Source organism: Triplophysa rosa, linkage group LG25 (genome assembly GCF_024868665.1).
Source record: "Triplophysa rosa linkage group LG25, Trosa_1v2, whole genome shotgun sequence".
Taxonomy (NCBI): domain Eukaryota; kingdom Metazoa; phylum Chordata; class Actinopteri; order Cypriniformes; family Nemacheilidae; genus Triplophysa; species Triplophysa rosa.
In genome coordinates, this window is record NC_079914.1 from 3,204,494 (window position 1) to 3,230,330 (window position 25,837).

At 37.8% G+C, this 25,837-nt stretch overlaps 1 protein-coding gene across 1 annotated transcript; it reads right to left on the bottom strand.

The window, feature by feature from the left end:
* Positions 1-824: 824 nt before the first annotated feature.
* tsc22d2 (TSC22 domain family 2) lies at positions 825-25,500 on the bottom strand. Its single transcript, XM_057326504.1, has 3 exons — positions 23,384-25,500; positions 2,575-2,626; positions 825-2,500 (listed from the first exon to the last, which is right to left on the bottom strand). Exons 1-3 carry the CDS (start codon positions 24,946-24,948, stop codon positions 2,240-2,242), a joined length of 1,878 nt encoding a protein of 625 aa, XP_057182487.1. The 5' UTR covers positions 24,949-25,500; the 3' UTR covers positions 825-2,239.
* Between the last annotated feature and the right edge of the window lie 337 nt (positions 25,501-25,837).

Below are 25,837 nucleotides of genomic sequence, written 5' to 3' on the forward strand. Positions count from 1 at the left end.
CTATTTTCACTACAACTAACCAAAGTGTAAACTTTAAGTGGGTATTTTGTGAGAATTACATAATGGACACTATTCCAAGATGTAAAGACAGAACTGTTATTTTAAAAAGGTGGAAAATGTTGTCAAATTGGCTCAAATGTGTTTGCATACATCAGCTCAAGCCCCTTTATTTGCAGTGTTCACCAGCATGTGTACTGTATATTATCATACTATTTAACACCAGAGGAAAAGTGGCATGTGCAAAGTAGTTTCTATACTTGGCAACACGTCTATTGGCAGAAATAACAATCTTAAAATATTTATTGTCGACAGGTAATATTTCTGTTGTGGATTCTTCACACCATTCCAGCTGTCTCACCTTTAGGAATATTCTTTCATGTCATCCACCCACAGATGGTTTAAATCCATGTAAATAAACTATTACTGAAATTCCAGCATATTTCCCTTCCATTGTGAAGTAGCTCATTGATTTATCTGGGGTATTCTGTTTGCTGTTTGTCTAAAACCTTGAGTTCCTAGCATTCGATGACTTCTTTTCTTTAAAAGCTTCTTTCCTTCTCAAAATACTTTTGGCAATTGAACCCAAACCAGTTTGAAATCACAGAATTAAATCACTTTCGCATAACTCATATATTGCCTGGCAATATAATAAATATATTGTGTTCTTATGTGTTATGGTTTTACTAATCCTTTGTTGTTTTGATTTTATCATATGCAATATTTTTATTAACAATGATATTCTCAAAGGCTCAGTGATCAAGCAAAATGCATTTTGCTTGTATACTACATTTCCTTCAACAAATATAAAAAAATCAAACCACATGTTCGCCGGCTGATGTACAATTTATGTTTGGCTCTGACGGGCAAAAATAAACCAGACTGCTGTAAAGCGCATCATACAAGAGGCACAAAAGACATTAAAAACAAAGGACATGCCCTATACCAAAATAATGACTATTTCTGTGAACTGCAAACTTTCACAAATTGATTTCTACTGATTGTTTGGGATGACAATTTTACCTTTTATGTGTAAGTTTAACAATCAGTGTAAACTACTCCTGGAAATACTGTATTTTGTACATTTTCTGCAATTTAATAAACATTTGATGTATGTCAACACAACGCAATTAAACAAGATGGCTCGTTTTTTCCCATTATCAGGGTTGCATTACCGGGGCCAGAAATTACCCTTCACCGTCCATACTCAAATATGGTTCACAGACTTTAAGTTATGTTGAATAAAAAAAAAATGAGGTAAGAAAACAGTCTGAAAGATCATGCAGAACATGCCAACCAGCAAACAAAAGATTTCTTGACATGGCAAAGTAAAGACAAACAAAAGTCAGAAAGTGTGCATTACAAAACAAATCTACAGTTTTTCTTCTTTGGTTACAAATACGTTTGTATGAACAAATTCACAGCTTTTTCCCCATCCCAGGTTTTTTAAAATGGTATTTCAGATAAAATTATAAGTGAAGAATGTTGGGGAAGTACGGTATACTTAAAATTAGAGAAATACTTGATAACTGGTGCTCACCTGTACAACTGGTTATAATACTTTACAATCTATACACATATACATTCAACCCCAATCCATCCAACTATACAGGACTGTATATCAACGATAGCAAAGATTATTCAGCCTTTCCAGATGGAACTGTGCCATGGGATTATTATTGCCAAACAAAGTTGTCGATGCTTTAACATCTATTTTACAATTTCCAAACCAATGGAAAGTTTCTTTATATAATAGACCTCTGTTACATATTTTTCATTTACATTATGAAAATAGCAGCCCTCTAATAAATATATGCAAACTGTAAAACTAAAAAAACATGCTGTAGAACGTTAGCTCTGGCAAAACTCCCATCCTTTCCGTGCTAGTTACAACATCAGTGTTTGTCTTCAACCGCAAAGTCTAGGAATAGACGCACACTGGAGGCCTCCTGCTAAATGGCTATCTCAACTTCCCTTTCCCGTTCTCTCATACCTCCCATCAGCCCGTGCCCGGGACAACCTGCCGCAACCCTCTTCAAGCCAAACGCGAGCTTTTCCCAAAATGATTGTCTAATACTGGGAAAGCCAAGCAGCATGTAAAATCGCAGCATGTAAAATCGCAGCATGTGAAATCGAAGCATGGCTCTCCACGACATGGCAAACAAGACCAAAACCAAAATCTCTTTTGCTGATTGCAAAATGTTTGTGCATTTCTTTATACAAGTCTATGGTGATGAGTTTTTCACACTGTGGATACGTTGGGTTGTGGGGGCAAGGCCACGAGTTTGCTTCCCTCCTGTAAGATGGCGTTCACTGCTGTCTGTTGGGGAGAAGTGCTTCCGGGGTTGTTGAATGGAGTCAACTGTTCAGAGTTAGCCAGAGATTTTAATACTGCATTTTCTCTTTCCAGAACAGAGTTCCTTTCATACAGCTCCTTGATCTGTTCCTTCAAGACCTCCACCTCCTCGCGCACAGCGTACATTAAATGGCTTTTCACGAGATCCTGAGGAAGAGTGGAACAACTTTATTAGTTATACACATTATTTCAGAAAAACAATCTGGAAAAAAAAAACTTACCATAGCTTGCTCTATCTTGTTATCAATGGCAACAACACTGGCGCCAGAGGCACTGCAGGAAAAAAAACAAAGACATTACTTATTACAAATATCACTTCTAAGGAATATTCAAGTCACGTCTACGACATCATATCAGACGAATCTCATCCACAAACTGCCAACTTTCACTCACCAATAATTCAGAATGTCAAATTTACATGACACTTCCTGGTTGTGCTTATCAACACATGGTGGACAAAATCATACACGTGTTATGATCAATTCTCCAGATAAAAATACTTAGCAGATATGCACATACTTTCATTTCAAACCAGCATGTCTACATTAAATACTATTGCGCAATATGTCATAGTCTTGCAAAAACAGAACGTTATTAAGGAGACAAAAATATTAAAAATACATGTTTCCTTATTATTAATCAAACAAGCTTGAACCTACTTGCAAGATAAACTCTACATTTATTTGTTGTCATTTCCATTGCTTTTATATCTTGCCAGTTGTTGGTCCTTAACAAAGCAAAATGTTCATAATAACTTTCGATGAGTTTCACTGCTGTATGATTCGACCATAAAATAAGAATCACGTTCAGATACCCCTATGAATAACTTGAGGAGAAATTACAGCGTAAATGGCAAGCAAGCGTTCTTGCGTTTCATCTGCGCTTTTTTATTGCGGGTCTATGCATACATGGTCAGGCGGACCCTTTTGGTTGTTGCGTCTCAAGAGATAAGTTTTGCCAAGTAAATTTAAATATAGTTACTAATGTGAAATAATGTGAGAGTTGAATACCGTCCTGCTGTGTTTGACCACAAGAACGTGCCTCGCGTGAACGACATGAACCCCCTCAATGCATTACATTACTGGTGAGTAAATATAAATTAATAATATTCTCTGTAATAATATAATAATATTCTGTATCTTTAATACAAATGCAAACAAAGCTGTAATGCATTCAAAGCCTGACACTTCATTCAAACGTAGTTTATGACATTCATATTCCGCTTACGTTACTGTCGAGACGGCTCGTACGTGACGCACAACACGTACATTTACCTTTGAAAACTGAAGATAAAACACTTCGCGTTTAGACAAAAAAATGCAACAAAGAACGCATAAACACTCCGGAGGAAAAAGCAATGCCTCCGAACAAGTTTTGTAAAAATGTAAAGGCAGAATGTAAACTTTTGGTATTTTTTAAACATTTACCTGCATCGTTTGTATGCTATTAATCTCGTAGAACATGTAGGAGATGATCCAGGTGAGTAGGGTAGGCAGTAGCTCATTTTTGAGCGCATGTCGTTAAAGGGTTTTAGTCTCAGATTCAGTCCTGTGTCTCTCCGTGTTTGTATTGTGGAACAGGCGCTCTGCAGGATTTATGGAATGTGTGCTCGAGCAGGGGGGTGTGGTAACCGAGGGGGCGGGGTCCGAATTTAGCATGCTGTACACGAGCCAGCACGCTTGGCTCCGTCTCGGACACCACCGTAAAAGTTGAGAACACTGAAACTCGACTCTGATATTAATATCGTGTGCCATTTGTTTTTGCTTGCAATTCCTCGTTTACTAACTTGTAAAATTACTTGAGCTCATTTTTTACAATTTTAAACTACATATAAGACTTTCAGGCTGTTCTTAAATGCATTTAAATAACAAATTTTTTAGTCTTGTAAACTTAAAAGATATGAAACAAAACTACACGTCTCATGATGGGTAGTGATCTTACAAACCTTTTTAAAACAACAACCTTTTCAATGCAAATGTAACATGCTTGACATGCAGACCTATTACTATCAATGCAAAACACAGGTACAGAAATAAATTAGAAACAAATACGCCATTGACAAAGTGAGTTTTTCTAAAAACAGTGACGGTTCTGTTTACGAACCTGTTATGATTTTACGATTCTGAGAAGTCAATGAGAATCTCCAGAACATGATCCGTCAGTCTACAATTAAATTTTGGGCAATCAGACGTTGCAAAGGCATCATGTTCTACATTTCCTTCGCTTGGACGCATGACTTTCTTATACAAGCAGGTACCTGCATATCCCTACTAGGAAACAGGTTCTGGACCACAGACGTCGAGCAAACATGAACACGCAAACTGTGACGTGCTTTAGCAAAAAACACAGGTGTCTCACAAGCTGTATCAAATATCCTTAAATTTCACAATCTGCTCAATTTAAAGCCTTTTCTCTGTGTAGGTTGTTCACATAAAAAAACGCCTGCCTGCGGTTACGTGCATTTATACTTTCAGGCATATCAATGTTGGTTTATATTGTGATGTTGCCAAGCAACTTTGGAGCGACAATATGAACAGTATAAAGAAATGCATTTACTTGCTTATGGCTTCTATCCTGAACTCAAACAGCCAGTAAATAGTTAGAGAGGTTACGTACAGATGAGCAGGTGTCAACCGGCATTTCTTGATCATTAAACCATAAAACCTCTGAGTTATTAAAACAAAAAAAAATCTTGAGAGAACTATTTGTGGTTTTCACAAAAATTACTAGTGTCTGTCAACGTCTTACAATCCTATTCTTAGCAACACGTTTTACTTACCGTGATGCCATTATGTCAAATACATGTTGTGGCCTGAACAAGCCCCAAAAAAACAGCATTCCGATCTGACCATTCCAAAGAAAACGTCTTCCTGCTGCCTACACAGTGGAAAAAAACTGTAACGGCATTATATTAAACTAGCGATTTCTAACGTTTTCTATATGATAACAGTTAACTTAAAGTAACCAAGTGGCCTTTGTTTAACAAAAAAGCCGGCTTTGAGGAGAGGTCAAACCTTTAGCAATTAACAGTGGTGTAAAGTATTGGATTAAATGTACTTAGTTACTTTACTTAAGTATCTTTTTGGCTACTTTGTAGTTGTACTGAGTATTAAAGATATTAGCAACTTTTACTCTCTACTTAACTACATTTTTGAACAAGTATATGTACTCTTTACTCCACTACATTTGTAATGACTAATGCAGTTACACATTACATTTTGCATGGCACCTATCTTATAATTAATATTGCCATTTACAGGGTAATGAAGGTACTACAGGTACTACAATCTTGTGGATTTTGCTCTAACTTACAAAAACTTGTCAACATGGCTTCTTTATATGAATATGAGTGCAGTATCAGGTAGATGTCAATCGCTGGCGGTTTACACACGGTTAGCCCTTACCCGCTATTTCTACAGTAATATATTGGCAACACTGTTGCCAGCTAGTTACTGTAGGTCACACATCTACAAAAGCTCTTATTTTTAAAACTAACTCTTCCTAAATGTGCTCTAAACATGTTTGCTCAAAATTTGACCATGTGGTGGGACTATTGCCATGAAGTGATGTAAACCAGTAAAAAGAATGTATAGTATTTCAATTTTCAAAAGTGGTCTCACACTATATAGACAAAATATTAACCTATAGAATGAGTCGGACACAGAGAAATGAACAATCCACATATGAATCTCAACAATGGTGACAATCAACTGAACAGCTTCATGCTGCAATGCATGCTGGGTACATAGTACAAAACTCATTCATGATTGTTTGTCACCATTGATGAGGTTTGTATGTCAAGTGTCTAACTGTGTCTCAATTGCAAAGAAAGATTTTCTGACAGAGATCTTTCCATTACAACATGTGATCACTTTACCAAACATATCTTAATAAATCTTAAATGCTATATTATTATTATTTAATGATTGGATTCTTTCAGATGTATCTTCAGTTACTAAGCAAACATAAAGTTGCGGTTCCTGTAAAGTCCCTTTCAGTGTTATTGTATAAGTGTACATTTTAAAGCTACAAGAAAGTCAAAGAGTCCAACCAAAGCAAACACTGATCGCCATAATGGTGACTTAAAACATAATTGAACCACTATGAACTAGAGTTAAATCTCAATGAGATCTTACACAGATGACAGAAATAAAGTGAAAGTGGTGTCTGTAATATGTGAAGATGTTATTGATGTTTGTGTTTAATTCTCCTCTGGTGAAATCTTGACAGATTTATTGTGTTCATCTGTTATTTACACGTGTTCATCTAAGACTGTGTGACTTAAGTGCGTTAATACAAACAGCCATTGCAGTAGTTTACTGTAAAACACCTACAGTAACTAGCAGGCAACAGTGTTGCCAATACAGTATATTACTGTAGAAATGGCAGGTGAGGGCTAACAGTGTATGTGACATGAGGACATGACTGCAGCTGGCCATGAGGCCCAAACCAGCATGTCCAGTGCAAAAAGGCTTTGACTTTTTGATTTTACTTAACATTACTTTATTTATCCGTTATATTGAAGAGACCTTTTTGAAGGAGTTTGGTTTACTTATGAGCAGTTGAGCTTAAATGAGACTTGGGTGTTTGTAATAGACGTACAGTAGGTTATGATGTCGGCCATGATTTGTTGCAATTTTGAGGTGTTCAGTCTTATTATGATTTAAGAAAATAAATGCGATTGCTCTCCTCACGAATCGACTGTTTCTAGTTTTTCACTGACATGTCTCTTAAGTGTTGAGGACTAGTGCTGCTTTGAGCCTACATTCAGTACGAGTAAAATACTCAAGTACTGTTCAAATCAGATACTCGAAGACTTTTACTCAAGTCGTTTTGAAATTGGTGACTTGTAACTTGTAATGGAGTAATTTTCACTGCAAGGTATCTGTACTTTTACTTAAGTATGGTTTTCAGGTACTCTTTACACCTCTGGCAATTAACCGAAAAACCTTTTTTCTTCAGACACCCTTTACTCAACAAGTAAATGATAATGCATCTACTTCAAATCAGAGTCATGGGTGATTCTTTCCTCCCATGTAAACAAGTCTAGAGTCTTGAGAGATGCCTTTTATTCATTCGCCAAGCTGTTGCGTAAGGTTTTTGGTCAACAAACAGCTGGCCACAGAACAGATGGCCTAAAACCAATGACCTCCAGCCGCTGGCCTGAGTCATGCGGACTGCTGTGATTGATGTGGATCAACCCGGGTGTTACCTCCATCCATGCGCAGTCCTACAGGCGCCTCCTGCTGCTCGGCAGTGTGCATGTTCTAGCTAATCTTGTCTAATCTTTAACCACTATTGATCTTTAACCAAAAAGACAAATAAATGGTGTACATTACCACAGCATCACTACTATAATTGCTCATAGTTAGGGATTTGAAGAAACCATAAAAATTAAAACTACAGCATGTAAATGGTTATGCATACAGTGACTATAAACATGAATTAAGTTAAGTAAATTAAGTTTCAGAAGATACATGCTCATGGATGCACACTATAAAGTTGTATGCGTCCAGTAGCACACTTGAAGCGCAATACCATTTTCAGCAGCTGTCTATGCCAGGATTGAACACTCGTGATAGCATTACTTGCATCATACATTTTTCTAACCAATTAGTTTTACGCTTTAAATTACAAATTGATAAAACATAAGGCTGGGCAGTAATTCAATTGAATATTTACGTAACCGTACGGGAATACAGTCATCTTTTATGTAGTGTGATTTGATAATGTCTTTCAAGGTATTCTGTTTCTTTCCAAGTATTTGTTCTTATAAATGATTCAATAAATATCAATATAAACATGCAGGGCTCGACATTAACATTGTGTGCACAGTTTAACATACAACATGAGTGGTCGAGGATTTAGCTGTGTCTGCACTGTATGAGGATATGAACACATGAACTTCATATCCAGTGTCGCTCTGAGAGTTTTTACACGGAGCATTTTACTGTTTGATTGAAGCTATCGGCAAACACAAAAACTAAATCGTTTTCCCAAAGACTCGTCAAAATAAAAGTCCTGTTAAACTGAACACTGCCAGTGTAGTGTACTATAGTGTTGTCACGATACTGGAATTTCTAACTTCGATTCAATACTTAAAAAAATATCGATATTCGATACCATTTTCGATACCACGGGGAATAAACTGCCATAGCAATAAGGCCCTAATAAGCAATAGCAATACAGGCCTTTTTCATTTTTATTTGAAGTTAAATTGAACAAGACTAGACAATGAGGTATATATTTTTACATTATTTATTAATTGTTAATCTAATGTTAATTTTACGAATACATTTACTATTTAAAATCAAAGTTGTATTTGTCAGTACTAATGGACCAGACCCTGCTGAAAAAACCAGCCTATGCTGGTTTGGTATGTTTTGATGCTGGTTTGCTGGTTTGTGCTGGTTTAAACTGTTCATATGCTGATTTAAGATGGTTCTTAGCTGGTTTAAGATCAAACCAGTATCGATCAAAACATACCTTACCCAGCATATACTGGATTTTTCAACAGGGGAGCTTACATAAATAGTTGTATTTTTTAACTAACATTTAAAAGAGATTAATAAATACTTGAACAAATGTATTGCTCATTCATTGTTCATTAATGTTAGTTAATAGCCTACATTTTTATTTGGCTAAATTGGCTTTTATTCACATAGGCCCATACTGTAATCATTGATCAGCGCACATATAGACAGAAACGCAAACTTAAACGCAAGAACTGTTGCAGAGACTCCGCACTGGACATCTTTCGAACATTAACAACTTTTAACCGGAGCGAATGAGACAAGTGGATGAAATCATTGAACAGCGCACATACATTGAGCGCTATGGTAAACACTGGAGTGCAAACGTGTATCACACGCAAGAACTGTTGCGGAGACTTTACCCGCACCAGCATTATTTCAAACATCAAATTAACCGGAGCGAACGAGACGAGTGGATGAAATCATTGATTAGCGCACATACATAGAGCGCTATGGTAAACACTGGAGTGCAAACGTGTATCACACGCGAGAACTGTTGCGGAGACTTTACCCGCACCAGCATTATTTCAAACATCAAATTAACCGGAGCGAACGAGACGAGTGGATGAAATCATTGATGAGCGCACATACATAGAGCGCTATGGTAAACACTGGAGTGCAAACGTGTATCACACGCTAGAACTGTTGCGGAGACTTTACCCGCACCAGCATTATTTCAAACATCAAATTAACCGGAGCGAACGAGATGAGTGGATGAAATCATTGATGAGCGCACATAAAGACAGAAACGCGTGCATTAAACATGAGAACTGTTGCGGAGACTCTGTGTGTTACTGAGACTGGCCATCTTTTCTAACATAAACACGATTTAACTGCCACAAACGAGTCAAGTATGTGAGAGGAGGCGGGGCTCTGTTGTTATGCGTTCACGTGCAGAGTGTGTTAACTCACTGTCGGAAAAGAGAAAGAGAGCGGGAACGCGCAGCTGATATCGATACGTGGGACATGGGTATTGGAACCGTTTCAGATTCTTCAGTATCGATACTTATTGAAATATCGATATTTTTGACAACACTAGTGTACTATAGTATTTGCTATTGAAAATTGTAGTGCCCTTGTAGTAAATTGATAAACACTGTATACCAGGGCTATTCGATTAGTTTGTCATGGGGGCCAGTTCATGAAAAGCAACCCAAATGAGGGGCCGGAGAGATATGGCTTGCAATACGAGGGAAGACACAACAACAATAAGAAAACCGTTTTATTTTTTCCCAAATTCCGTTTTTTCTGTTGAAATTTTTCTGGATTCTGTGTTTTCTGTCCTTTACTATACAATATATTTGCCCACATGAAAAAATACGTCAGTATACTACAGTATTCACTTATAAACCTGCAGTAGATACGTTGAACCATACAGGGAAAAATAAAAATAGAAATAAAATTGTTTTTGTTTTTTAGTCTACTTAAATGTAAGTAATATTTTTTATAATAAGTTCTAATTTTGTATAATTTTACTAGCACATTTACTTTAGTTTACTAGGGCTTTAGTTTACTAAAGTAAATAATATACTCAGTGGTTGAACTATAAAAAAAATCAAGAGGGATGGTGTGGTAAAATGTGGGTGTGTTATAACTTGTTCAAGTTAATCAGACTTTTATTTTGACGGGTCGCCGCAAAGGGTGTTTGGTTTGACAGTTGCTTTTCTCACATGAAACAGTGAAACTCATGTGATGTGCATGTGTCATGTGCATGCGTTCTCTTAAAGCTCCACGAGCACACGCGAAACAATTGCAGATTACATATTTACACATCATCTGAATATTTCTAAAGTTACTCATGCACAATTTGAATTGTGTTAGCTGTTCGGTGCTACTTTTTGAAATAATACATTTGCCATATTCTGTGCCATTCCGCGTTATACAGCAACATATGCCTGGATTCCGCGATTCAATCATAGGGTCCCAAGTTAACTATGGGAGCCCGTATGTTGTATTTTTGCCCCATAAGGCACCCAACGTTTTTTTCTACATTTAAACGTGCTGATGTTGTATTTTAAACTGCACAACAAAAAACATTGGATCTTTGGACAAGTAATTTTTGTACTCGGAAGTGAATGACAAATTCACTTGTCCGAAGGACAACCACATGACAATGCTTAATGTCAAGCCCTGACATGCCTCAAATCCACTTCAGGAAGAAGGTTCACAATCATTTCCTTGTTCGTTTTTAATTTCTCAAACTTATAAGAGAACAGTTACCAAAAATAACAATTCTGCCATGTTCAAAATCCATCTTATTTTCAGTAGGATCTGTCTGTAACTGCCCAGAAGCATGTGGACAGAGATGAAAGAACATGATAATGGTTTAAATAGACAAATAAGATGAATGCCAAGTTTTACATATATGTCATAATGATGACTAATGACTGTCACACAACTACTAAAAGTAATAATAAACAGGCTAAAAAAATATCGATCTAAACAATAAAAGACTTGACTATAGCATTCAATAAAAATATATATTTTTGTAAAAATTAAAGCTTTTCCTGTTGTTTTGAATGTAAGTATTAGGGGTGGGAATCATAGGGTACCTCACGATATGATTCATGATGCATGGCTAACGGTGCCGATAATATCATGATGCTGCGAGTACTACGATAATCGGTGTGTTGTTTGGCAATTCTATAACGATACATCACGATATCTGTTTAACTATGAAAACAAAATGCCAGTGAAAAGGTTAAGTGCAACATTTGTCTCTTTACTCAAGTCCACAAAACATTTTTCAGTAGGTAAATTAATAGCATATTACCAACATGAGTAACATTTCAAGCAAATTAAACATTTTATGCTTAAATTAAAAGCTTATGTTTGTAAACTGACACATTTAACACATAATAAATTTGGATACTGGCACATTTCTAAATGGGGACACCTTAGTGTTAACCAGCTTAAATAAAATAAACCTAAAAAACATTTCAGTGCAGCAACTAGCATTAAATCTAAGCACATTAACGTTCATTCACAAATATGCATGGAGAATATTTTATTTTACACGCAATCCTAAACTCTTTCTCAGACTAGTTTGTTCACGTTTCCCTTATTTGTTAAGCGCTACCCAGTGGAGCCATGATGTAATAACGCTTGGAAAATATTTAGAGCGTCTTGTTTTATAAATTAAAATATTGATATTTGGATATCGATATATCCAATTTGTATATCCAATTTATATTTGCATATCGATTCTCGTATCGCACGAAGGACGACAATACATCGCCATATCGATATATTGTCACACACCAAGTATTACAAAACGAATTTAACTAGTCTATCAAATTAAATCAATAAGAAGTTCGACTTGTAATACGTGATAAAGTGAGTAACCGAAAACCAATCCTCCTGACATGTTTACAGACTCGTCTCCAAGGATTTACCGAGGATTTAAAACTCGGTAAGTTTAATAGAAACGTTTTTGAACATTGTGATTCTTTGAGGACAGGAATGAACAAGTAATACATCTACTCTAACAATAACATAATCCATCGTTTTTTTTTCTTAAGAATTCTATCTTTCCCACCAGCGTAATGAGTCACACAGAAATGCTAAATCCTTTTGGCTCAATGACAGTACAAACCTCCCTTTGTTCAAAGACCTACCGAATTTTCAATCATAATCAAATGTCAATTTCTGCCTCTAACCATCAAGCTGGTACGTGATGTACATTTTCACATTTAGTCCTGAGCAATACAAAACAAGCGCTTCTGTACGACACATAAAATGCCTTACGAAACATTCTGAACATATTAATATACAAATTAGAAAACTGTAATTAATATAATTCAAATGGTCCAAATTGTCCATGCATGTATTTTTTGCTTGTGTAGTGTCATTTTTATGGTAACACTATTTTTAGAAGCAAGTGGAAATGTAAAATGTATTTGCCATAGCCTTATTAGATATGTTTTACATAATATACAGGTCCGTTCTTTTATTCATTCATAAATTACTTACATCTAGGGGTGCACATCTAACGCTGGCATACAGTCAGCCGGGGCACGCTGAGGTACGTGTGTATCATGTACCGCACTGAGTTAGCGTTGCGAATCTCGACTCATGACTGTGTGTTCCACTGCGTCATGGGTTATATTGAATTTTTCACTGTATTTTAAAGGGAGATAACGTCAACATTGTTACTTATTATCGCCATATTACCATATACCAACACATGTCTACTGGACAATTAACACAAAAAGAACAAAACATAATTGTGATTACTGTATATTAAACGGTTGGATCCAGAGTCTGTTAGGGTTACACGTGAACAAGAAGCACAAAAACTAGCATTATAATCAACAACGTAGAAAGTGTAATCTACCATGTACATTGTAATCGAAGCAAAACTCGCCTTACTGTCAGTCAAACAAACAACAATCGTGCCAACAATCATCAAAAGTTGCATTTGTTACAGATATCAGAGACGTGAGCTTAAAAGCCGCTTCTGGAAATGTCATGCTCACTGCAGTGCATGCAGAATCATGACCACCAAGTGTGCAAAATATTATGCACAGACCTCATACCCATTACTGATGACCTTTGACCTACAGTTGGGGAAGGCTTGATAGAAAGCTGTGGAAGGGTTCCTTGGAGATTAGAAAAAAAAGAAAGGATAAGATGTGAAAATGATGAAAATAAGAATAACATTATAGGTGATAGGGGAAGCTTAATAAACAAACCCTTCTTCACACTATATGAAATATATGATCTGTTAAATTTGAAAAACAAGATGCCTATTATAAATGGCTTTCAAAAAAAACGCTGCCATGAATAGACATTCACACTGAAAAAGTAACAGCACTGTGTGGTGTCAGTGGCCCTAGCAGGAGCCCTCAAGGATTCATAGTTCAGAATGAATGTCAAACAAGTCAGAACAGTCATTCAGTGTGACAGAGACGGATCCCCTAAACAAATGAACACATTGATTTACAGCCAAATTTTTACAGTTTAACTAAAAGCAGATTAATTCGATTTCCTTCACCCAATCATGCAACACTATGAATGTTACAAAACAACCCTTATCCTGTGACCCGCAATGATTCAAGACTAAGAATAAAACGTGTCAAACGGACATGACTACATGCTTACTGGTAGGTGCATTACCAAATTAGCCAAGACACTGAATAAACAAATACGCAATCGTGTGTGGGGATGTGTAAATTGGAAATGATGGGCATTCAGATTTGAAGGAAATACGTGAAGTATTTGAGCGCTTTGTGAAGTCAAATAGTTTACAGGTCTCTTAAAATGTAGATTTAATTATAATTATAATTCGTTACATTTATAAAGCACTTTACATGGAAGGGGGGAATCTCCTCAACCACCACCAATGTGCAGCATCCACCTGGATGATGCGACGGCAGCCATATTGCGCCAGAACGCCCACCACACACCAGCTTATTGGTGGAGAGGAGACAGTGTTACGAAGTCAATTAGTACATATGGGGATGATTAGGAGGCCATGATGTATAGAGGCGAATAGGCGAATTTGGCCAGGATGCCAGGGTTACACCCCTACTCTTATTCAAAGGACATCCTGGGATTTTTAATGACCACAGAGAGTCAGGACCTCGGTTTAACGTCTCATTCCAAAGGAAATAATAAATTAACAAATAATAAATTAAACCATTCAGTTAAAAGTAAGACTATGTAAATGCTAAAATGGAGGACAACCGAAATATACTGTATCCTGTCTTTTTGCTTTCCTAAATTCTTCAAAATATCTCATTTTGTGTTCAGCAGAACAAAGTAATTTATACAGGTTTGGAACAACTTGAGGGTCAGTTAAATGAGACAGACTTTTGGATGAACTATCCCTTTAAATTCTCTTAGCTAATTTGCAAAACACAAATTCTGAATGTGTCTTTCCACCAAATATGACAAGTGACGAATATGACAAGTGACGATATGACAAGTGACGATATGACAACTTTCCTGGGGAAATTAAGCTGGCAGAAAATTAAAGAGCAACAGGTTGACCTGTAATAACTACAGGATATGCAAGCCAAGATAAATTCCAGACCAACTGATTGTATTGTTATTAATATTAGTCCATTGCTTAAATGTAAGGTAAATCAATGTGTAGTAATTATAACCTTATACTGTAATATTATTGTGATATTTATATTTATATAAGGTGCTTAAAAGGTTCTTCACAGCGATGCCATAGAATAACCTTTTTTGGTTTCACAAAGAACCATTTAGTCAAAGGTTCTTTAAAGAACCATCTCTTTCTTACTTTTTTATAATCGGAAGAACCTTTTTTCGCCACAAAGAACCTTTTGTGAAACAGAAAGTTTCTTTAGATGTTAAAGGTTCTTTATGGAACCAAAAGGTTCTTCTATGGCATCGAAGAACCTTTTAAAGCACTTTTTTTATGAGCATAGACAAAATTGTTAACAATCAAACACACAAATAACTCTTTCTAATAAACTCTTTTTGGCAGTTATGCTGATTTGTGTCAAATGTCAACCTAAGGCAAAACCTTAGCCTGCCCTGAACTAAATCTTCTGAACAGGTGAATACTTTCCACTAGAACAAAGAGATGACGACAATATAGAAGAGCTGTGAATCTTCACCTGCCTGACAATTTGATTTGATTACAATTCAGAGGGTCACGATTCGATGCATTCAGTCTGCCTTTTTTTAAATAATACCTCAACGTCTTTCTCTTACAACCTTTTTATCTGGCAGCTTTTTTAAGCAAAAGAATAATCATACACCGAATTGAAAATGGCAAAACTGTTTTTTTGACCAATTATCTAAATAATGTAAAAGTCTAGAATAATACCTATATGCATAACAGAAGTTACAAACTCAGCATCACTTGCTAATACAAAAGTTTATATACTGTATGGTACACAATCACTTTAAAGAAAACAACACACTAAACAAAGAGCGGCAGTGGGTCTGTTCATGTAAACGGGCTTAAAATGTGCTTTTGCCACATTTCACATGAGCACTCAAAACTACAGGTGCTGGTCATATAATTAGAATATCATCAAAAAGTTGATTTATTTCACTAATTCCATTCAAAAAGTAAAACTTGTATATTATATTCATTCATTACACACAGAGACTGCTATATTTCAAATGTTTATTTCTTTTAATTTGATGATTATAACTGACAACTAATGAAAATCCCAAATTCAGTATCTCAGAAAATTAGAATATTACTTAAGACCAATACAAAGAAAGGATTTTTAGAAATCTTGGACAACTGAAAAGTATGAACATGAAAAGTATGAGCATGTGCAGCACTCAATACTTAGTTGGGGCTCCTTTTGCCTGAATTACTGCAGCAGGGATACCATGGTCCTTAAACCAGGTACTGGTAGCTTTGGCACTGTGTGCAGGTGCCAAGTCCTGTTGGAAAATGAAATCTGCATCTCCATAAAGTTGGTCAGCAGCAGGAAGCATGAAGTGCTCTAAAACATGGTATCCCTGTTCTTAATTGGCCAGCAAACTCGCCTGACCTTAACCCCATAGAAAATCTATGGGGTATTGTGAAGAGGAAGATGCGATATGCCAGACCCAACAATGCGCTGAAGGCCACTATCAGAGCAACCTGGGCTCTCATAACACCTGAGCAGTGCCACAGACTGATCCACTCCATGCCACGCCGCATTGCTGCAGTAATTCAGGCAAAAGGAGCCCCAACTAAGTATTGAGTGCTGCACATGCTCATACTTTTCATGTTCATACTTTTCAGTTGGCCAAGATTTCTAAAAATCCTTTCTTTGTATTAATGTTGTCAAAAGTACCGGTACTTCGGGTCGAAGTCGGTAACTAAAAATAAAAAAGTTGTCGGTACCTCATTTTCATAAGACCCGGTAGTACCGACATACCGGGTCAACCGGGTACTGATGCTCTGTCTGACAGGTTGTCAGTCGGAAACTTTTTATAAACGCAATAAGACGTGATGAGCGGATAAGAGCGGCTCCGATCCACAAGAGATGCGCACAGAAATACTTCAGATTAAAGTCATATCACGAAGAAAACGAACAGAGTTTTGTGGTGAAACGAGGATGCATCCGGATTTAAGTTAACAAGTTCAAGTGGTAAGTTTCAAATTTTGTTCGCGTTTGCATTATGAATGTTGTATCATATGTTAAGTTAAAGGTTACGTCAAAATAAACATCCCTGTTTGTGTGTTAATTTGTTAGCGCCAATGCTAATCCAGTCAAGTGTCCTTATTAACCATTTAATGCTTTTATAACTGTAATGGTGTAAAATTAATGGGAGGACAGGATGGGGTTTACAGTACCTATTTTATTTAGGCCTATCATACTAACTGTATGACTAGCAATGTGTATGTCTTGGATGGATAACTCTATTAGGTTTAAAAAGCCACATTTAAACTAAAGAAAAATACATCTGTTGCATTTATTATTTTAATATACAGTTACCTTAATGGAAGTAATCTTGTGTAAATGCAGTATTAAAAACTGAGGTTTGTTTTAATATTGCATATGCATGTTTGTTCAGTCAGTTGACTTACTGAAGTTTATTCTATTTGTCTTATACAGCAGCAGACTGAGGAGGATGTTCATCAGCATGAAAGACCCCAGTGAGCACACAACAGTTTCAGCAACAATTAACTTATACTTCATGTATACAAAATGGCATTGCTTTCTATACATTTATATTAACAATGAGCTTTATTAATAAAATTGTGTTTCAATTAGCATGTACTGGTGTTTTGCTTTGATACCGAAATTGGTACCGAGAACCGTGGAATTTTGCTGGTATTGGTACCGACTACTGAAATTTTGGTACCGTGACAACACTACTTTGTATTGGTCTTAAGTAATATTCTAATTTTCTGAGATACTGAATTTGGGATTTTCATTAGTTGTCAGTTATAATCATCAAATTAAAAGAAATAAACATTTGAAATATATCAGTCTGTGTGTAATGAATGAATATAATATACAAGTTTCACTTTTTGAATGGAATTAGTGAAATAAATCAACTTTTTGATGATATTCTAATTATATGACCAGCACCTGTACATCATCAGTTACTTACAGATCATTCGCTCATCATTCATGTCTATATGTGAAGAGTCTGCTGTGTTTCATATGATGGTTTGAGATTGGCTTTAAAACATGCGGCCTGAGCAAGGTCTTCAGCAATAGAGAAAAGCACAATGACACGCAGTCATGAATCACACAGAGCCTGCATGTCATTTTCTGTCCACTGATGCGCTTCCGTATCTTATCTTCATAAAACCCAAAAGGTGTCCAATTATTAGCTTTTAAGGCATTAGGTCCGTTTATTAGCACAGGCTCCTGCTCTCCCTTCCGCCTATGTATGTACAAACAGAAGTGTCACGGTTCTGCCTTCTTGTTTCTGAACTTCTAGTCGTGTGGCAGGATCGGGACAGAGCCCTTAGGTTTTATGTGAGAAAGCCATGAGTTGTTTATGTTTTGACATCTCATGTGCTTTCTCGTGTCTTGTCATTGGCCCCGCCCCTCTCGTTTCATGTATTGCTTCCCTGCCGTGTCTGATGTTTCCCACCTGCCCTGTGTCATTATCCCTCGTTTGTCTTGCCCTATTTAATGCCCTCATGTTTCTTTGTCCTGTGCGCGTGTATTGTATATGATTCCTTGTCTGTATGCTTACCTCTGTGCTGTATGTTCAAAGTTTCCTGTCCCATGCTTGTTTCCTGTTCCTGGTGGTTCCGTGAATCTAGTTGTTGTAAGTTCATTGTAGTTTTGTCTAGTGTGGTGTTAGTCTTTGTAGTTTAGTTTAGTCAGTTTATGTTCCTGTTTTATGATTTCCATTATTATCGTGTCTTGTTGTCCCCACTGTGGGTTTTTGTTTTGCGTGTCTTGTTTCAATAAAGCTTTCTGTTTAACCCCTTCACCGCTGCTGCCTGCGCTTGATTTTTTCCCCTTTGAATTCCTGACACAGAAGTGCCATTTACATCGAAGTCACATTTAAAAAAAAATTTGATTCTTTCATTACGTGCATCGTGATGCATCATAAAAAAATATTTTCCACAGCTCTACAATGTAGATAGTAGTTTTTTTTTATATTCGTTCGTTTCTTATTTGATGGTTGCACAATGTGTGCAGTGATTATTCGTCTTGTTGATAAAGGCACCTTATTTAACGTGAAGCTTTATTTAAATATTCGTTGGATTCCTATTTGATGGTTGCACGATGTATGCAGTGGTTATTCGTTTTGTTGATAAAGGCACCCTATTTAACGTGAATGTTTTTAAAATAGTCTCTGTTTTTTGCATGGTGGGTGTGCAGTGATTATTCGTTTTGCAATAAAGGTGTGTGTAATATAAGCGAGTGTCATACTGTTTTTGAACCCATCATGAATTCAAGCAAATGCCGCTGAATTGACGCTAATTTAAGTGAAAGTAATTCGAGACATGTGCATGACCGCATTTTCGGCCGCCCCGAAATCCCTGACACTCAACCCTGGTGAGACCGGTACTACCGGCGTTTTTACACGTCGATTAACCATGGGAAAATTCTGTCACCGCAACATCCCTAATAGACAGGTAAATAAAGATGCCCAACCACTAAAACAAAAGGAAAAAACGCAAGTGTTCACAGTCCCCAAACTTTGTAACGCTTTCTATAGTAATCTAGCATTCACCAGTGCCTCAACTGTCATACCATTTCAATCAGTGAGTTAGCGGTTTAAATGTCTCAATTGTGTCTAAAGGTCACTTCCTCTTCATAACGAAGTCTAGAGAGGAACTGAAAGTATTGAACGAAAGATGAACATTACGGGCCATTTCCTGGGCACTTAGTGCTGAGGAAGAAGTGCTTAAAACTGTAACATGTCCATTTAACCTCAGTGAATGCAACAAGTGACAAGTTTCAGTTTCTTTACTACAGACGTTCTCAAATCGGATGCGCACAGATTTAGCCCCAACCACAAACAAACTCACCTGCCTGTAACTTTCCATTAATCTTAAAGACCTTGTTTAGCTTGTTCAAGTGTGTTGGAACTAAACTCTGCCGAAAAGTAAATTGAGGGCCAGGGTTGAGAAACTCTGCTCTACAAAGTTACAACAGCCAAAAACAAAACCATCTCTATATCTGAAAATACCTCAGGAAAATCTGAAAAAAAAAACAGTAAACTGCTTAACTCTTTCCCCGCCAGCCTTTTTTTAAAAGTTGCCAGCCATCGCCAGCGTTTTTTAACATTTTCACTAGGGCTGGGCAGAATGACGGAATATTCCGTTACCGCAGAATAAAATGTCAACCGTAAGAGATATTTCTTTATTCTGTGTATTCCGCAGAATGTAAATAAGTAGGTGTGGATAACTCGGCACTCTGCAAATTAGGCGCTATTCTGGAAAAAACTAATGAATTAATCCACCCGTAACAAATGAAGGTATCAAACATTCTTTTGACCTTCTTTCAGTCTGGAGTTTAGTGATCCGCTCCAGTCCGGCGCTTCTCTCACCCGCAGTGCTCGTGCAGGGATCTGCGCCAGCATTTAAAAAAGCTCATTCTCAACACGTATTTCAGAAGTCAGGTTGTTTTGAAAAGCTGTCAATAGTTTTATAAAGTTTAACTTCAGGCGAGCCAAGGTGAAACTTGCGTTGAAATGCGCGATGATGCTAGCGAGCGCTTTGATGTGATGCCCTACAGGCGCTTCTACCTCCAGTTTTGGGAGACGCGTGAGGAGTCACCAGAGACTTGCAGTGCAAAAACAAGCCCGAGAATAAACAAACCTAAAGACAGAGAGTAGCAACACACTAAAATTGCTCATCTAATAAGAGAGTGAAGAGCGATAAAGACCTACAGTACAGACCCCATGAACACCAGTTTATAACACTAGTCATATACTGTATTCTCATTGTTTGTGCATATTCATACTTTATTGTTATATGTTGTCTATATTCCTACTGTATACATATGATATAGCCAGAAGATAAATATGAATGAATAATACATCTGATTATCAGAACTTAATTTGATATCTTTAGTACATTTTCATAACTTGCCTACATTTGAACTATGCGGAGCATTTAAATGGAACTGTAATAAATAAATTAGTTAAATCAATCTAAGAAAAATGAGGTATAAAATATAGAATTATAATGGGAGATTGTTTCATGAAATAGATCGTTACCGTGAAATAAAATGACTCATTCCGTGAAATAGATCTTTGGTCCGCCCACCTCTAATATATTTTAACATATTTTTTCAACGCGATGCGGGATTAGACAATATCGTTAATATCGATATGGGGTGCGTTCAACTTGAAGCGGCTCTGTGGTGTCTGACATGCGCAGTACCCATGCACAGAGTGAGCAGAGCACTCTCGCTCTGTGCGCGAACTGGACGGACCCCGCAATTTACATGTTTTAAACAAGTGGTGTGCAGCTGTATGCAGGGTTTTTCCTGCATAGAGAAATTGTCGTGTCAAATGTCGTGTCGCCTCAGGCTCTCGCCAAAATTATGTTGCGAGTCTTCACAAGAAATGCTGCGTGCAGTTAACAGACTGTCATTTGTAACTGCAGTTGCGACGTTTGTGCTGTTTCGTTATCAGAGCCTGTGTTTCACGGCTGTTTGTTTTGCATCCAAGTACGTTTAATTTCTTGAAATTTCTTAAATTAACATGACGTACATCATTGTAATGTCTTTAGCTGTGCAATTGGATCGTTGAATCAGCGTATACTGTACACAGCGAGTTCGCCAGTATGAACACACATTGCGTTTAGAACGACTCGCACACGAATGACTCATTTGAACAGATTCATTTAAACTATTGAACTTTTCAGTCACTAGCGAATATAAGAGATCATCGAATCATTTAAAGTGAACCACAGAGAATGAAAGATGTGAATGAGCTTTGCTCATTTTGAAAGACTGGTTAATTCAGTTGGCTACTGTGGGCTGAAAAGTTAGTTGAAAATGATAAGCTTTATTTGATTAAAAAAAAAATCTGTTTGGTTGAATGAAAGTAATGTTTTATATAAATTAATAATTGTAATTTTTATCAAATTTTGTTAGAACTTTTAATATGTCAAACTCAAAGTCACTTTGGTTAAGCCACTGAAAGGTACGGTAGGCCTACGTGTGTGTGTACAAGATCAGGATGGCACCACCTCCGCCTCATTTTGAGCCAGGAAAAACCCTGTGTATGTTTTCAAATAGGGAAAAAAACCCTGTCATTGAATTTCTTTTCACAAGTTATTTTAATAAAGGTGATTGTGACATCTCACATGAGGCTTTGACTTGCTAGTAAACATTTATTCCACTTTGTAGAAAATATCGATATACATATCGGATATCGCCTTTCATCAAAAAAAATACAGAGATATGAATTTTGGTCAATATCGCCCCTAGGAAACACTACGCTAACAGCTCCTAATCAGTCTAGAAAGACAGCTCAACTTCTCAAGAAAAACGTGTGAAAGGAAACATGAGTCATCAAAATAAATCTTGAAAGAACTGAACAATGCATTGAGTAAATGTGAATCAAACAGGATTTGACAATCTTTTCTTAAAAACCAAAGAAAATTACACAAACAGAAAGACTTGAGTCATGTTTTGGGGCCTATGTACAGCAATGTGTCCTATTATTTAATCACCAATCAAATAGTGCTTGAAATGAACACAAAAACAACACTAAACTTTCACAGTCAGTGTGACTGTTCAGGGAAGATGATGTATATGTACAGGGATATGGACACTTTAAAAGTGTGAATTCGTAAAATATCAAACCAAGTGGCATCTGCAAACAAATAAAACTAGACCACATCTCACTTAGTATGACATTTTGCTAAGTCAACTTTAAACCAGATGGTTTCAATGTGACTTGTTAGTAGATGTGTCAAGTCAGTTCCCCTTAACAGTGTGTTCACTAGGTTGTTAGTATTGATGAGCTGGTAAATCATGTTGACAACGTTAGTTCGGTTCAAGTAACAGTGGAAGATGGGGGTGGACCTTCTTTTAACGCTTTACACAAAATACAGCAATGTTTGTTAAATCTGCTTATAGAAAATCAAATAGAAACGATGGACCTCAGGTGTGTTTTGTATTTTTTTGTATAATGTAATTTATCTATGAAGTCACTGTATATTTACTATAAGCTACAAACGTTGCATTAATGCCTCTCACTGACACACCCCCCAACAGTAAACTCAGGACTTAAAGAAAATCCAGATCTTCTCAATGGTAAAAAAGACTCAAATACGATCTATTCAACCTGACTTGAACGCACCATCAGTTCACACAGGTGTCCTAGCAGAGTAACAACAGGTGTAATACATCACATAACCTTTGGACATGTTCCATTAACACATCTAATGCAATGACAGCCATACATTTGTAAGTATAGCTAAAGTGTAAAAAAATACACGTTCCATGAAAACGTTTGAGAGTTGGGAGGACATTTTGTTTAATAAATCACACTGAACTAAAGTATTTAAGAGCTTTACCCAAATAAAAAACCCTTCAAAAGAGACCGGTGAGGATCATGAAGAATGCTTATTTACCTGTCTTCATCCCCATCTATGGGAATAGATATTCCGAACAGACTGTTGACAGCAGGTGTGGAAAGCTGCAAGCCATGGGCATTCAGGGTCTTTGTGGCATCTTTTCCTATGATGAAAGAGCTCTGAGGTAGCGCTTCAGACTTCCTCTGGTTATCTTCAGCCGGAGTGATGCCGGTGGGAATCTGGCTAAAGCCGAACGGGGTGCCCAGTCCCACCACTAAACCGCTGGGGATTCCCTGAAGCTGGTTCTGTTGGGGCTGTGCAGCCGGGCCCGGAGTCTGGTTTGGCATGCTGTGAGCGGTATTAGAGGCACTGGACATAACAACAGGCACATTTTGTACACCAGGGACAACAGTATGGGGGATGGCAGACACAGCCACCACTGACTGAACGAGTGGCACTGATGCCTGTGGAACGCCAGATGGGACTGACACAGTCCCTAGAGCCGCGCCAATGCCTGGCTGTTGTAGAAGCCCCTGAATGTGCTCTGGACCTCTGCCGTGCCCCTTCGCGTCCACAGACTGAGAAACTAATCCCAGTATATGAGAGCCTCCCACTGCAGGTGTCATGACAGGTGAGGGGCACGGATTCAATGGTACCCCGAGCGGCGGGGAGGTCAATGAGGAGCCATCTAAGGGATGCTGGGATCTGAAGTCTGGCTGATTTGATGCAAGGATGTTACTGGGATTTTGTGCCCGTTTACCTTGGTATATCGGCTGTGGTTGAGTTGTAGAAGGCATGCTGGGAGATTTGACATGATGAATATGCGCACTACCGGTCCCCACCGGAAAAAAACTATGGGTTGCGAGGCCTAATCCCTGCTGCGAAATGCCATAACTTTGATGTTGAAGCTCTATAGAAGGATTAGATGCATAACCGCTGTCAGTATGAGGTTCTGCTGCAGGTACTGAAAGCACAACTGGTGAAGCCACCAAACCCCCCGCATTTCCATGTCCATCCTTGTCCGCATTGTGGTCCAAAGTGCCAGCATGTTTAACATTATCCACAGTCCGACTGGATGAAGAAACATCCGTTTCTTTTTCGTAAAACTCACTGCAAGTCCATCTACCTCTTTTAAAGGGCTCCCCTGTACTATGGTCTAGTTTGATGACCCTGAAACGAGAACTGCAACTACTAACTGTAGCAGAACTGCTAACTGATGTAGATGCCTGTGCCATGCAGCATGGTGCAACACTAGCCATAACTGAAGGTGAGTGCTGGGAAGACCCAGCAGCAGGGCTCATCTGCCCTAGAGCCCCACGAACATTAGGGTTCATATGAATAGCACCTGTGTTACAAGAACCAGATGCTGCGAGACCGTCTTGCACGAGCGAAACACTCGCGCCAGATGTTTCCGAGTCGTTATGTAGCGGCTCGTATGTTTCCGCCTCAAAATCTCCGCTTTTAGATATGTCATATATCTCCGAGGAGGACATGTCTTCGGTTCTGGACTCCGGGTCGTCCAAGCTCTCGGTGTCGTCGGTGATGCTGTTGGCCGCCACCTGCGCCTGCGTTACGCTCGTGATCTGAAAACAGCTCTTCTTTTTCGACAGCATTTTTGACATTGTGGCCGCTTTGAGTGTGTAACTCCGACTTTAACGGATTAGGTGGAAGCGTCAAGCTTCAAGTGCACTAACAGAAGTTATATGAAAATATATCATAAAATATTCCGTTAGAGTCGCGCTAACTTCAGACTCCCTCAGAGCTGTCAGTGCGCGCGCGTCCTCATGGCTGCATTTTAGTCCTTTAAAACACGACGACAGCTTTTCTTCAGCTGTGTTTAACCTCTCCGATGCCGTATCCTTAATTTCCGTGGCCTAAACTAAGGCCATGTCCCGGTGTGAGAGTTTCCCTCAGGCCGCTGTCGCGAATGAAACTCCAGTCACTCGAGTCTTAGGAGGTGCCTTCAGTTTTAAACACTCCCTTGTCTTCAAAAACACAAATCCTCCTTAAAACGCGCCGGAGAGACATCTTGAGACATAAAAATACATGTTCGCTAGCTGTTTCACACTTTAAGACGGTCTGTTCGTGGTATACTGACTGTTTGTTGGTCTTTGCTGTTTGTAGAAATCTCAAGCTAACGGCGGCTCTTCCTTTGCCGTACACAAGATGGCTACGTACCACACGCGCTGCCCTATGGGAGGACTGCGCACAGGCGTACGTAAACCAGTCAGGAATAGACGTCTTTACGCAATGTTCTTATTTTTACTTTTCGCTGGGTCGCTTTAAATGTGAAATATCTTTTTGCGTTCGGTGAAGTAAGAGGATTCACAAATTTCAGTCTCTGAGTCGTTACTAGTAATTCCTTAGGAAAAAGCAACCATGGTTTTATTATTATAGTAAAATTGTTTCAATCTTATTTTTGAGGATCTGTATTACTATATTAAAACCACGATTCATTCTCCTAAGGAATAGTTAATACGGTTTACATGCTTTACGTTTGAGCCATTTAAT

Coding starts and splice junctions, on each gene's coding strand:
- tsc22d2 (XM_057326504.1), bottom strand. CDS start 24,948: ATGTCAAAAATGCTGTCGAAAAAGAAGAGCTGTTTTCAGATCACGAGC. Junction 2,627..23,383: donor ATAGATGGGGATGAAGACAG/GTAAATAAGCAT, acceptor TTTTTCCTGCAG/TGCCTCTGGCGCCAGTGTTG. Junction 2,501..2,574: donor ACAAGATAGAGCAAGCTATG/GTAAGTTTTTTT, acceptor ACTCTTCCTCAG/GATCTCGTGAAAAGCCATTT.